The 14,627-nt window shown below is 36.7% G+C and overlaps 1 protein-coding gene, 1 long non-coding RNA gene and 1 other non-coding gene across 3 annotated transcripts in view; 1 reads left to right on the top strand and 2 right to left on the bottom strand.

Moving 5' to 3' along the window:
• GTF2A1 (general transcription factor IIA subunit 1) overlaps nt 1–14,627 on the bottom strand; it is a 44,115-nt gene that overhangs the window by 28,445 nt on the left and 1,043 nt on the right. Inside the window, exons 2-4 of the mRNA XM_059373586.1 lie at nt 10,895–10,996; nt 2,488–2,692; nt 643–707 (exon numbers count right to left, since the gene is read on the bottom strand). Coding sequence (XP_059229569.1) covers nt 643–707; nt 2,488–2,692; nt 10,895–10,996 — 372 coding nt within the window. The remainder of the gene's footprint in view (nt 1–642; nt 708–2,487; nt 2,693–10,894; nt 10,997–14,627) is intronic.
• On the bottom strand, nt 1,306–1,449 carry LOC132000547 (small nucleolar RNA SNORA79). The gene has a single exon (XR_009399396.1). It is a non-coding gene; the product is annotated as a small nucleolar RNA SNORA79 (small nucleolar RNA).
• The window catches only part of LOC132000123 (uncharacterized), a 27,182-nt gene continuing 25,857 nt past the window's right edge, over nt 13,303–14,627 (top strand). The window contains exon 1 of the long non-coding RNA XR_009399184.1: nt 13,303–13,850. This is a non-coding gene — a long non-coding RNA (uncharacterized LOC132000123). The remainder of the gene's footprint in view (nt 13,851–14,627) is intronic.

Below are 14,627 nucleotides of genomic sequence, written 5' to 3'. Positions count from 1 at the left end.
TTTTTCTCATTTTATTTATATGGTACTATATTCGATGGGAAATATCACATGCCCTAAATGAAATTTGAAAATTTAGTTTGTTCAGTGAATATCCCTTAGAAATACCAAAAAACTAATGCATAATAAACTCAACTGTTTAAAATATATTTTAAAGTAGTGATATACACATTGTAATAAATCTTATTATGCTATACTATGGTTAAATCAGAGCAAAAATTTTCAAAGGTTTCATCTTAAAAACAGTTATCCTGAACTATCCAAACAGTTCATTTTTATTTTTAAAGTTTTAATTCTAGTAATTAATGGGTCTTCTGAAACAGGACTATAATTGGCATATTATGTTTGGTAGGTCCCCTAAACCCATTTTCCAAAAATAGCTTGGAATGAAATAGCTCTCACAAAGCATCATTCTTTTGGTATTTTCAACAGAAAACTGCATGATTTTATGAAATCTACGTCTAAATACAAAACTAACCTTGAGATCTACTGCTAAATCTAGTAATTAGGAAACCAAATAAAACAGCTATTTTGTTCAAGTCTTGAATAAACTTCAAGTTGTTAATACACAACATACCTGGGCATAATCACAATTTTGAGTTAGAATAAGTAGAGCCAAACAAAGTCTTATGTTCTGAGTCTTACCATGTTTGATGCATTCATATGTTGTATCAGCTTAGAATCAGGAACTATAACTTGTGGTGCAGCAGCTATTAAAAAAAAAAGTACAAGTACAAACAAGGAACCGTGACATGAGGCTGTTTCATAATCCAAAGAATACTATACAATGCTGAAAACTTATTTCCTGTTTCCTACATTCAAATGTATTCACCCATTTGATACCTCAGAATGTTATAAATTTCTATAGCAAGTAACAGCTGTGATATACCCATCTTATACTGAAAACATCAATTAAAAAGATTTGAGTAACAACACCTAAGAATACAAGGGAATTGGGGAACATGAAGTAGTGAGATACCTAATACCTACACGTATCCAGCTCTGTGCATTCTTAAACTGGAAATTTTCAAACACAACTTAATTGTCTTACTAACTCAATACTGTTTTATTGATATAAAGATACTACTGTTAGAATGAGTTAGTAGTCCATTAAGAATGAACTCAAAAAAACTATTAACTAGTTGCTTTTAATCTATATAGCCCTCTTCTCCCATCTGGTAGTTGCCAGAATTTTAAGTTACATCCACCAACTTTTTCAAAAATATAAATCAGAAATAATGACAATGTTAAAAAAAAAAAAAAAAAAGAAAGAAAGAATGGCAATGTTACATAAGAACAAAAGGAACTAAGTGTTTGATTCCGCAAATTTCAGAGAATAAACAGATAATCCCATTATCCTAATATTCTCTGAGTGAAGAAAATCAAATTTTAATTTATGATGACCTAAAATCCTAGTGCCAGCCCTAAAGGCAATAGGAGGAACAGTCATCAAAACGGATCAAAAGGATAAGATGATTTGATCCAGGAATAGAATAAAACCAAATATTAAAAGTCTTATTTGGTATAAATAGTAAAACAATCCAAACAGACATTTCTACCATACATTAGTTACTAAATATCACTATCCATTAGAAGTCTTATATATTCTCAGATACTCTCAAATGGGGCAAATGGGTAACTAAACCATTATCTTAAAATAAAACTTTTCACTAACCTTCATTCTCCTCTCCAGTAACAAGATTTACAAAACTAAAATACATTTGAGTTTCAGCTCAGGTCATGATCTCAGGGTTAAGTTTTATAACTGAATACATTATGTGTCATGACCGAAAATACTTACTACATATTATAGGCCAAACTTCCTAACCTTCCCAGGGCCCAAATTTTCCTTAGCACTGAAATGTTGGAAGAGCTACTTCACAAAGCCTTTTATAAGGCTTCAATGAAACAAATCTATAAATTCACTGGCACATTACAAAGCACTATGGACACACTCTATAAATACCTGATTTTTCTTACCTTCAAACCAAGTAATATAAATTAAGATATGTAAATACACTCTTCACTTAAAAGAAATCTAATTTCATCATTTTACATTTAAAGTACTAGGGAATTGAAATCTCAGACTGCCACACTTAAAAACTCCCCCAGTGTTTAAGATATATTTATAAAAACCAACTCAAATGTCTCTGAAATAATAAATCAATTTCATAAAGAAAGTAGATAACGATTTTACCATATAAAATAATGAAATCCTCAGTAAATAAATCTTTGTCCATCTGATGTATTTTAGGAAATCTACCATTATGTAGCCTTCTCAAAAGAAAATATTAATATTAATAAAATATTAATACACTTACATCATCTTAGGCTCTCAATTGGTTATTATTACTACAATACAGAATCCATGTAAATACACATACACAGACAACCCCTCAGTCAACAGAAAGAAAAAATCCACATTTCTCTTCTCTGAAAATGACAAATTTCATTTCCAAGTTGTAAGCTGAAAAATACATCCAGTCTCACCTTGCTGTGATGCAGGAATAAGGACCTGTTGGGTCTGCGCTTGCTGAGGTACTGTCTGCTGTGGCTGAGTTTGCTGATGGTGGTGGTGGTGGTGATGTTGCTGCTGCTGGGGTTGATGTTGCTGCTGAACTTGCAATAAAAGCTGCTGCTCTTCTGAATGAAATCCATCTACTGCCCTAGACTGCATTAGTTTATTCTCCCACAACTAAGGCAAAGAAAAGTAAAAAACATTCTAAGTCAATGCTAGTAAAGGTAACTCCAGCCACATGGACAAAATATATTTTACTAGTCTGTTTATAAAATTCTCCCATTTTCAATCTTTATTTTCTCCTCTCACCCTAGGACAGCTATTATAATGGGAAAAAAATCAGATACGGGCAAAAATAAGAAAGAAAATATTTATGACTATTTCATACTTTTCCCTAACACAGATCCTCTCTAACAGACTTAAGTGTTCAATCTGGAGAATCTCAACCCTTATAAGAAACTGCCCAAGAAAGAAATAAGCCATTTTTTAAATATACAAAATGAAATTAATTTAGTTATTTTGGGGTGCACCTGCGTGGCTCAGTCAGTTAAGCATTTGACTCTGATTTAGGCGGTAAGCTCTGCACAGTTTGACCCACCTCCCAGCCCCCACTCTTGAGGACACATATAGTCTCAAAAAAGTAAATGTAATATTTTTAAAAAGTAATTCAGTCATTTTGTACACACACCTAGCCCATACACACACTTTGTTTTCTCCCCTAGGATATCCTCTTGGAATACTGCCTAACACACCTGAGACTTCTAGGAGATCCTTCAAAAAGGTCTTTTTACCATACTCACAATGATTTTTACATCTTCCAATACTTCGAACTGTTCCAGAAATTCTGTATTTGTAGCTACATGCTAATAACAATTCCAGCATATCTCTAATGGCTTGCTAAAAAAGTAAACTAAAGGTCAATCTCCCAAAGCAACAATTCCCCTTAGTAAGCTCACTGTTTAGATCTGCCTGAAGACTACAGAGATACTAACAGTATCTCCCTCCACTGGTTGTTGTGAAGATTCAGTAACATATTTATGTAAAACGTTTATCAGAATCTAGCATAAACTCAGTGACCAATAAATGTTAGTTTTCATTATTACAGTGCTAGTGCTATTAATTGTGTAATAGAGCATTACACTAGAAATCAGAAACATGGTCCTCGTTCGGCCACTATTCGGTTTTGTGGACAAATTGCCTTTCTTGGGCATTTTCCTCATCTAAAAAGAGGACAAGCTGATTTACTTCTAAAATCACTTCCAGCAAGAAACTGTAAGTGTATGAAAAATCTCAAATTAAAAACAGCTAGAATTCTACCTAGGGTAACAAAGAATTACTTTCGGAGAGCTCAAGTTGTATCTGGTTCATCTCTGTAGAGTAGGCATTTAGCACAACACACAAGACAAAATGGACACCTATTACTGTCACTATCCCTTCCAAAGCACTGTTCCAATCTGTCCTTACTAGTATGGCCCTGGTTCAAGTCCTTTCCTCCCACCAGTACTACCATAAAGTGTAATGACTTAGCCCACTGAGCTCCCCATATCGTCATAAATTCCACAAATAATTACTGAGATCTCCTATATACTAGGCACTATTAGAGGCACTGAAACAGTGAACAAGCCTGACAAAATCCTTCCCCTCACAGAGCCCACCAATCTAGTGAAAACTTGCTCTTCCAATCTATCCTCTATAAATCAGTGGTCCTCAAAATACTGTCATCAGCATCACCTGAGAACTTGTTAGGCATACTAATTCTCAGGCCCCACGCCAGACCTACTGACTCAGCAACTCTGGGGATGGAGCCAAAAATCTGTTTTAATAACCTGTCCAGGTCACTTTAATGCATGCTGTTAAAGTCTAAACCAATGCTTTTCAAAGTGCATATTGCAATCCATTAGTGGGTTGTTAAAAGTCAATTTAATTTCTTTTTTCTTTTTTAGTATAAGTAATTGAATTAAAAAGAAAATGTCAAACTGTGCCTCTATCAGGTCAGACTCTCTGCAACAGCAGTCCAAAAATCTGCATTTTAACTAGCAGCCCAGAGAATCTTTCTCACTTTGAAGATTAAGCTCCTTAATACAGAATTATGTTACCTCTGTAACTGTTACTATGACTCGCATTCTACCTTCCTAACAGTGTCAACGTACTTTAAGTTCCCTGAATATAGCATACCTATCTCATGTCTAAATCTTACTAAACCATTCCTTCTGCCTAGCAGTCTTCCCTCATGATTCCCTAAACAATGGATATGTCAAAGTCACATAGCCTCGAAAGAAATCACTCACTGCCTCCAAATTCTAGAAATATTTTTTTAAAGATTTTATTTATTTATTTGACAGAGAGACATCACAAGTAGGCAGAGAGGCAGGCAGAGAGAGAGGAGGAAGCAGGCTTCCCACTGAGCAAAGAACACAGGGCTCGATCTCAGGACTCTGGGATCAAGACCAGAGCTGAAGGCAGAGGCCACTGGGCCACCCACTGGGCCACCCAGGCACCCCTCTATCATACTTTTCACACCAAGTCTACCTTCTCTACTGAAGTATGAACTCCTTCAAGGCAGAGACTGTCTTATTCAGGAGGCAACAGAATGACTAAGAGCTTATCAGACATTTAGATTTAATTTCAAAGAAGAGACGGGCAAACAAACTGTTGTTTCTAGCTAATGTACAGATGCTACTGACATCTTGGCCAAGACAATTTTTATTGTACAGGTAGTGCCACAGGAAGTATACCCCTCACCCCAAAAAAACCCCAAAAATCCATTCTGGGCTGTAGCCGACTAAATGCCAAAGGTGCCCACTAGACATTAAGACAAGCAAACATGGCCCCACACATTTCCAACTGCTGCAGGTGGGTAGGGAGCAGAGGAAAAAGGGGTGTTGGAGTAGGCCACTGAGAATTCACATTTACCAAGTACCAAATACTGTCCCAGGTAACATGAAAAATACAAATACAATACTGTATATTTAGCATTAAACTTTAATATCAAATAATATAAAGTTCAAACTAATTATTGTTTTTATCCAATTTTTTATGATTTTAATTGTACTTATCAAAATACTCTACTATTCAAATATCACCTATTTATTTTTTTAAAAGATTTTATTTATTTATTTGACAGACAGAGATCACAAGTAGGCAGAGAGAGAGGGGAGGAAGCAGGCTCCCTGCACTTTCCAAGTAACTTTACACATAGACTCATTTTTACAAAATCCTGTAACACAGACATTGTTACTATCTCCTTTTTACAGAAAAACAACAACAACAACAACAACAAAAACAGAAGAACAATAAGTTAGATAATTTATCCAAGACCACCAACCAACAGCAGGCAAAGTGGTATATAATCCAGGCAGTCTGATTCCAGTATTCCCCAGTCACAGAACCTGGACCCTGAGAGTGAAGACTAAGTGTCCTTTAAATTCTACACCCTAGACCCCTTGCTTGCCACATCCTAATCCTAGCTCTGGTCCAAGTTTTAATCTCTACACTATATTGCTGCTATCACAGCAGGTCCAGTCACAACTCTGGTACCTTCCTTTTCCCTGGTAAGTATTATACATGTCATCTGAAGACAAAAGGCCTTCATTAAAGTCTGTACTATTTGCTAAATAATCTTATCAAAGCATATTCCTTCTGAATCTGTTTTTTGACCTATAAGTTTGTGATTAAATCTATGGTTTCCTGGCAGTTTGCCAGGCTAGAAATTTGAAGGATTCTACTTCCACAAAACATCTAGTTCCTGAATAAATACAAGAAAACTGCATTTCTGGGCTCCCATGAAATGAGGTTGGGGTATGGAGATCCCCCCCAAGGAAAATGAAGTAGAGAATAATAAATTATTGTTCAAGTTATGGCCCAAGTATTTATATACAACTTGAGTATATTTAGAAGAGTGGTTCTCAATCAGAGGTGGTTTTGCCCCCCAGGGACATTTGGCAATGCAGAGAGAAATTTTTAGTTGTCAGAAATGAGCAGTACTACGGGCATTTAGTAGGCAGAGGCCAGGTATGCTGTTAACATTCTACAATGATCAGAACAGCTCTCTGCAACAAAGAATTAACAAATGACAGTAATGTCAAGGCTGAGAAACCTGATCTAGAGACCAATAAACTGAGTTTCAGATTTGTCTCCAACTGAGGAAATTATTCTCACTTTATTTCATTGAGAAGAGAGGCCAAGTTTTATATGTACTTGCTATTTAGATATGGGTAGGTCTGACAGTGTGGAAATGAGGATGACTTTATCATTCACTTTAAACAGGATTTGTAGACTGTCATTCCCACCCATAATCACTCACTAACCCAAAACACAATTTACATTCAAATACAAATTAAAGAATATCAAGACTATGTTTTAGGTGTTTTTTCTATCTCCCATAGTTTATACATTCAAGTAGGTCCAAAGTGTTTCAAGAGATAACCTCTGTGACTTTTTTAATCACCTCTCTTCCAGCATTATCTAGTTAGACTTCAAATTACATGCACAGTTCTTACTCATCTTAATTCGTCATCTAATTCACCACTGTATCCTTCAGCAGTGGTGAAGTTTTTGATAAGAGTCTGTGACACAGCCAAAAAACGGGGAGGAAGGGGTTAGAACTAGACAAAGTTCTCTGTGAATAATAAAACATAAAAGCAATGTTAGTTTTTATTAGCAAGATGTCTAAACCTGTAGAATATAATACAGTATCTAGCGGCCACACATAGTGATTTATTTATTTTTACTTTTTAATACATGGTGATTTAAATTGCAATTAATTATAATTAAAAATTTAGTTCTTCAGTTCCATTAATTACATTTCAAGTGCTTAATAGCCACATGTCACTAGTGGCTACCATACTGGAGAGTACAGATACGGACCATTTATCACCACAGATAGGGCATATTCTGGAAATTCTGAGATCTTGAAGAAATTCAGTAAAGAGAATTAAAATAACATAAATTCCATTTAGTGTAACAGTGTATTTTCAAACACAGTTACAACCCACAATAGAAGAGTATGCCCCATCTGAAAAACAGCAAAAATATTAAAATACTTTGTTCTGTTAGGTTCTGGAACCATGTTTGTTATTAACTAACTTAATTAAATATTTACTGAATACCAACCACATATGCGAGGCACTGTGCTAGAGACTAGGGATTCAAAGTCGAATAATTCACAATTTTTGTCATTATACATCAAACAATGTATAACACATACATAATATTCATATATTACATACATTATTTATCTATTACACATATATTTGAAAAATCAAGTGTAATAAAAATAGAGTGAGATCTATTTAATCTCAAAGACAGCTCATTCTCTTTGGATAATGCTTTGATGCTAGTGGGACCAGTAGAAAAAATAAACTCCCCACACTTTGTGAAAAGCAAGAATAGATAACCAACAACCTGGATTGACTACCAATTTGATTTAGAGTGGATTAAAGAATTTGGGGCTGATTTTCTACATTTAAAAATGTTATATCGGGGCACCTAAAGCCTCTGCCTTCAGCTCAGGTCATGGTCTCAGGGTCCAGGGATCAAGCCCTGCATCGGGCTCTTTGCTCAGCGGGGAGCCTGCTTCCCCCCCTTTCTCTACCTGCCTCTTCGCCTACTTGTGATCTCTGTCAAATAAATAAATAAAAATCTTTAAAAATGTTGTATCTTGGGGTGCCTGGGTGGCTCAGTGGGTTAAAGCCTCTGCCTTCAGCTCAGGTCATGATCTCAGGGTCCTGGGATGGAGCCCCACATCAGGCTCTCTGCTCAGCAGGGAGCCTGTTTCCTCCTCTCTCTCTGCCTGCCTCTGCCTACTTGTGATCTCTGTCAAATTAAAAAAAAATATATATATATACTGTATCTTCTAAATAAGGTCAAAGTACCTCAAGGAAAACCATTATATGAGCGTAAGATAAACTGCAAAGTAGCTCCACATAACACAAAGGGATCTTACTCTCTCATTCATATCCTGAGACACTTTATGCTACTTAAGCAGTATATATTGCGATTCTTCCATCTTATGCCTCAAGAGTTGGCATTCTTTTGCTTGTATTTTAGGATGCCTACTCTTCACTTTTAATCACACCATCACATTTCATGAACCATCACATTTGTCTCAAGGTAAATACAAATTTCCTCATCTCACTTAAATCTACGTGTTTCCTTCCTTGCACAGGCAGATTCTTGTTAAAAACTCCACAGAAGCTACCCCCAGATGCCTAAACACTCTAATATTTCATGACCGTAATAAAGCTGAGGTTTACTTTATTTAAGGTAAGTTCCTAAGCTGCAGCCTCCACACTGCTACTGAATAGATAAATAATAAAGTTCTTAACACTGACTATGATTACTGATTTGTACGTAGTCCTCAAGAATATCAATACCCAATTTTTAAGCCAGCAGTTCTAAAACTTTTTAGTCTCAGGATCCTTCACTGCTATCAAAAATTACTAAAGACCTCAAAGAGCTTTTATGAAATTGTAACTAAGTTGGGTATTTTGTTTACAAATTCATTTAAAAACAGCAATGTATCCATCGCATGTTAACATAAATAACACATTTTTAACAAAAATAACCAAATCAAATTTACTGACAAATAGTTTAAAGGAAAAATAGCTGGGTTCTCCTATCTGCTTCTACAACCATCTTATTGTTTTGGTTGAATATATCAAGAAAATCTGTCTTCCCACACAGTTGGAATGGTGATGTTTCTTAAAAGGTAGCTACAATGTAAAATCTGAAACCACACACCAATGAACTTTTTGTACTCTTAGATTAAAATCCATTAATTTATCTTTCACTTTGAACAAGGGATTTTGCAACATCATGCATTGGTCATTTGGAAAATGTAAATTCAGTGAATTATGTGATATTTCAAATATTAACACATTTCATTAAAGGTATCAAATATTCTGATTTCTTAACATTAACAATGATCTCATCTTGATTCTTCAGTACACATCTTTTTTTTTTTTTTTGAGATTTTATTTATTTGACAGAGAGAAATCCCAAGTAGGCAGAGAGGCAGGCAGAGAGAGAGGGAGAAACAGGCTTTCCGCTGAGCAGAGAGCAGGATGCAAAGTTTGATCCCAGGACCCTGAGACCATGACCTGAGTGAGCAGAAGGCAGAGGCTTAACCCACTGAGCCACTCGGGCACCCCAGTACACATCTTTTTAAATATTCACTGCATCAAAAAGGGAAGCATACATAAAGCACTGTGCATATGAAGAGTTACCTCAAAGAAAAGTACTTGTGCAGTTGAGTAGCAAGTTTAATTGGCCACTTTTCATGGAACACAACTTTTACCGAAAACATGACAAACTAATGTTTTATTATTTACTATTATTATTATTATTATTTATTATTTTTATTATTTACTCATCTGTCATTATTCAGATGGACATTTGGCCAACCTCACCTCCTGAAAGAATCTGTGGGGAAACCTTAGGATTTCACAGACCTTATTTTGAAAACTACTGTTCTGAGCAATAAAGCAAAATATTCAATGATTTCATGAGTTATTACAACAACAAGGAAACACAAATGTTAAATAAAAATATCTAATTACCATTGCGTAAGTCCAAAGAAATTCAAGAGATAGAAAACCAACACCCAGTGTAAAATATATCATAAACCTAGTATTTGGCCTACATTTAAAAAAAAAAAACACTTAAGAACACAAAACTATTTTATCAAAGCACTTACTTAATCTCCACAACATAAATACTTATGATTTTATTTATTTACTTGACAGAGAGATCACAAGTAGGCAGAGACAAGCAGAGAAAGAGAGGGAAGGAGACTCCCTACCGAGCAGAGAACCCGATGTAGGGCTTGATCCCAGGACCCTGAGATCATGACCTGAGCTGCAGGCAGAGGCTTAATGATGAGCCGCCCAGGCACCCCCATAAATACTTTTTAAAATATAGGTACATTAAAGATCATTAAAAAAGTAAAAACAAACAAACAAACAAACAAAACAAAAATCAAAAACTGTACATATGTTAAATAATTAGACCATAAATATGCAATGTTAATGGTCCATTAATAATAGTGAATGCTATTGCCAGGCACTGTGCTTAATAAGCACTTTATATGGTTATTGTATTTAATCCTCAAAACAAACCTATAAGGCAAGTCTGACCAATTCTTGTATCACACATAATGGAACTGAAATACAAACAGTGTGCCTAGGAGCAGAGGAAGGATGGATGGTAGAGCAATCTAAAACTAGCATCCTTCACCCATCCATACACTGCCTCCTGCAGCAAAGTTGAATGTTCACCCCATGGAAAAATTATGGATCAGTCCCTAGCTGAAGAGAGGATTTTAAGGGGGGGGAGAAAAAAGGCATGACTATTAAAAATAACAAAAAGAGGCAAACTCACGGTTTTTAGTTCCATCAGAACTTGTTCATCAACTCCATCATCCAAAAAGATGTCTCTTACATCATTAATAACATCTTCAATCACAGATCTGTACAATTTAGGCTTCAAAGGAAAAATAAAAAACTTGAAAAAATCATTTTTCACATATTACAAACAAACAGTCATTTTTCCAACTAAACACAATTTATTTTAGAAGCTATCACTTAAGATACGGTCATCCTAACAAACACGATTTGCTTCAATTAAAATGGATTATTTTACGACTGCATATTTTAAAAGAAGTCTCAAAGACTAATACAATTCAAATACAGAAGTCCTTATGCATACAAGGTCCACACAATTTCCAGTTATAACTTCCTATGTTGTTATAATTAAAACATCTAATATGACCCAATAAATAGCCTTATGGGTTGCTTATGTCTGGTTCCTATTATTCTTCCCTTTGTTTGACCCCTGTTAGATCTCACAACCTCCTCACTAAGACTTAAACTGGAGAACCTTATGTCCTGCAGTCATTTGCCTGATAGTATCTACAACCTAATTTAAAAATCACGTAATTTCTATTTTCTGTTAACCAGTCTGTGCCTTTAAACCATGAAATTGTTCATATACCCACAATAACAGGAATCAAAGGCCCAGATGAACAAGGAACACTGACCTCTTTCCCAGGATTTCTTTCCTTTAACAACTGCCCAGATGATGCTATGAAACAGAATCATGGACAGCCTCAACGTTTACTTTTCTAATTATTATTATTACTACTATTGTTGGTATTATTTAGGAAGGGTTGGAGGAGAAGATTGTTCTAAAGGTTGCCAGAAGAATAAAAGGAGAAAAAATGTGAAAGCACTTTCAAAAGTATAAAGTATTTTTTAAAAATCAAAATGTAACGGACAATAATCTGCTCAACCCACATCCTATTTTTAACATGTTAGGCAAGAAGCTTGCATGTCAGTATGATAGAACTAGTGCTATCTTGTTATAAATCCTAACCATTATCTCACACAATTAAGGTTATCATCCTTTTTCTTTTAATGTTTGTTATTATTTGTGTTTTATAACCTGCTTAAAGTAAGAATTACTGGTTCCCCAATAATACCAAGGGTTTGCTCTCATAACCAAACCTCAAACAGAAATGCTTCACTAGCATCTCTTTCAGAAACATTGTTATCACAGGAGAACCATCTAAGAAAATGCATTTCTTGCACTGCCAAAACTACAAATAACGAGTTCCTCTGCATAACTTACCTCAACCATTAAAATCTATTCCTTTTCATCACAACCAGAAAAACAATTCATATACCTGGGTTCTGACCTTTGCTATTCCACACACTAACCTACTTTACCAAATTAACCTCTGTAAACTATTAAGTTATTCATGTGCAAATGTGGAACTCTATAGGATCTCAATTTTAACATTCTGATTGTATATATAAGGAAATTGTCACTGACTATAGGTATCACTTTATCTATGCAGATTTAACCACTGAATTACAAAAATAACATTTAAAAAGTGGCTTTTTTAAGCCAATAATGATCCTTAAACCACTATTAAGGTGACGGTATAATTTTAAATTTATTACTATGAATCTGGACAGTTGGCGTTTTATGAAGTCAATCACTCCTAAAAATCTGCAGCTTGGAGATCCAGAGATTTACAGGTACAAAACTTGCTTCCCTCTGGCACTCCCTACTTAATGAATTTATCTTGTTTTAGGATTTTGCTTATGCACCTTAGTTAAGTCACAACTTCACCATTTAGTGGATTCATAAAAGCACTATAAAGGGAAATGTGTATTCTTCATGACATACACACACAAAGAACAATTTAGCAGAATTCTTCCGAAGTTGATAAGCCCCCATAATACTGATGAATGGGGGGATGTAGGGACTATCTGAAATAAGCAATTTCCAAGTTATTATTTAAAATACTAAACCTTACTTGAGCCAAAGTTTTTGCCTTTTACAAAATAAGAACTATTTTAGGTTTGTCCTGGTTTTCAAAACACAGACATTCCAAACTGGTAAATTAAAGAAACATGACTGTCACTATCTAATGACTATTTAGAAGGTTCCTTTCAAAAGTGTTAGTTCCCTGAGGGAACACTGGAAAATAAATCAGATTAACATCCATCTAGAATATTAATATCCAATGAAATAAACTGCCAACTTACAATTTTAATTTTTTTAAGATCCAGTTTGCACTACGCCTCCTCACTCTCATTACTCACAATTCGTCTGTACATAAGTGTACTATAGAGATAAGGTCCTATGCTGAGGCTTTAAACACTTGAATATTTCTTCAAAAAGCTTTGTGTCTCCAACATTTAGTACAGAAAAAAGACGTATTAGAAGCTTTACTTTTAACATATTTTCTGAATACTTGAAGAACAGAACACTACCAAAAGTCAAGTACCCTGCAGCTCACAGTTAATGTAGGAAGCATTTTTTTTTTAATTCCCGACAATAACGCATTTTCCAATACAAAAACGATTAGACATCTGAGCTACAGTTCTGTTTAAAAGCAAAAATAAAAAGAAGGGCCAGCAATTTTATTTTCCCCTAACAAAAACAAGAAACCCTAACTGCTGCTTCACAACCACCACCACCAACTTGGGACGCTGAAAGCGGCCCTGTCGGGTGCGAAATTACAGGGCAAGCAGAGGACCTAGAAATAAACTGAGCTCTGCACACTCCTGCCTCTCGCCTCGGGAGCACGCACCTCCCAGCCCCGCTCTCAGCAGCTCTCACTATTTAAAGCCGGATCTAGTGTTTAAATGGAGAGGCGGTGACGTAGGCCTGAAAAGCACCTTCCCATCCTGGCAGAGTCTATATTAGAGAGCGGCAATGGCTCTATATAAACAGGGCAGCCAAAGGGAGGAGGACCACAAGGCTCAGGGACTGAAAAGCAGGGTAAGCGGCCGCAGCCATGATGGATCGACCCGAGTCGCCAACGGTACGGAGTCGGGCGGCCGCGGGCTTATCCGCGGCGTTTGGGACCGGGCAAAAACGTGTTTTATTGTCAGAACAAAAATAAGAGTGGGGTGGACTAGTGATCACATTGCGTTGGTGACTGACAAGGTTATTTATGTGACTGCTTTTTGCAAACCTACGTGATCGCAAGTAACCAAAAAGGGACTAATGGGGAGAAGTAGGCAAATTTCAAGGCGAAAGCAGGGGCACTTTGACCACTGTAAGCTTTTTTTTTTTGTTGCTTTGGTGCTTTTGCTAGTGGAAGATACGATGGGGGTTTTGCTTCCCCTTCGCCATTTTACCGATTCGGAAGGAACCGAGATAAGTGCTTTTCAACCTTAGTCCTTTTTTTTTTTTTTTTTTTTTTTTTTTTAAGAAATATAAAATGGCCCCAGTGAAGGCTCCCTAAGCACAACCGCCAGAAACACCCCAAGTGACCCCCAAAGTAGCCGTTCACCTTCCACTGCATTGAAGTGGACCACAGCGGGTCTTGGGGACTTGCCTAATTCCCCAGGCGCGGTTTTTGTTTTGAGGCTGCTCGGGGTGCCCTTCTCGAGCCGGCGCGACCCGGCCCGCTTCAGGGTGGGGGAAGCGGCGGCTTCCCGCCCACCCTCCCACCCGGCGGCCGGGGTCTGGGACCCGGGCCGCGCGCTCGCCCCGGCCCAACGGCCTCTGCGGCCCGGACCGCCCCGCGGCGGCCCCAGGCCCAGCCGGCGCCCCCGCCCTCCCGCCGCCGCCGTCGCCGCCGCCGCGAGCCCGA

Source organism: Mustela nigripes, chromosome 13 (assembly GCF_022355385.1).
Source record: "Mustela nigripes isolate SB6536 chromosome 13, MUSNIG.SB6536, whole genome shotgun sequence".
NCBI lineage: Eukaryota > Metazoa > Chordata > Mammalia > Carnivora > Mustelidae > Mustela > Mustela nigripes.
This window is presented reverse-complemented; position numbering and strand designations above follow the sequence as displayed.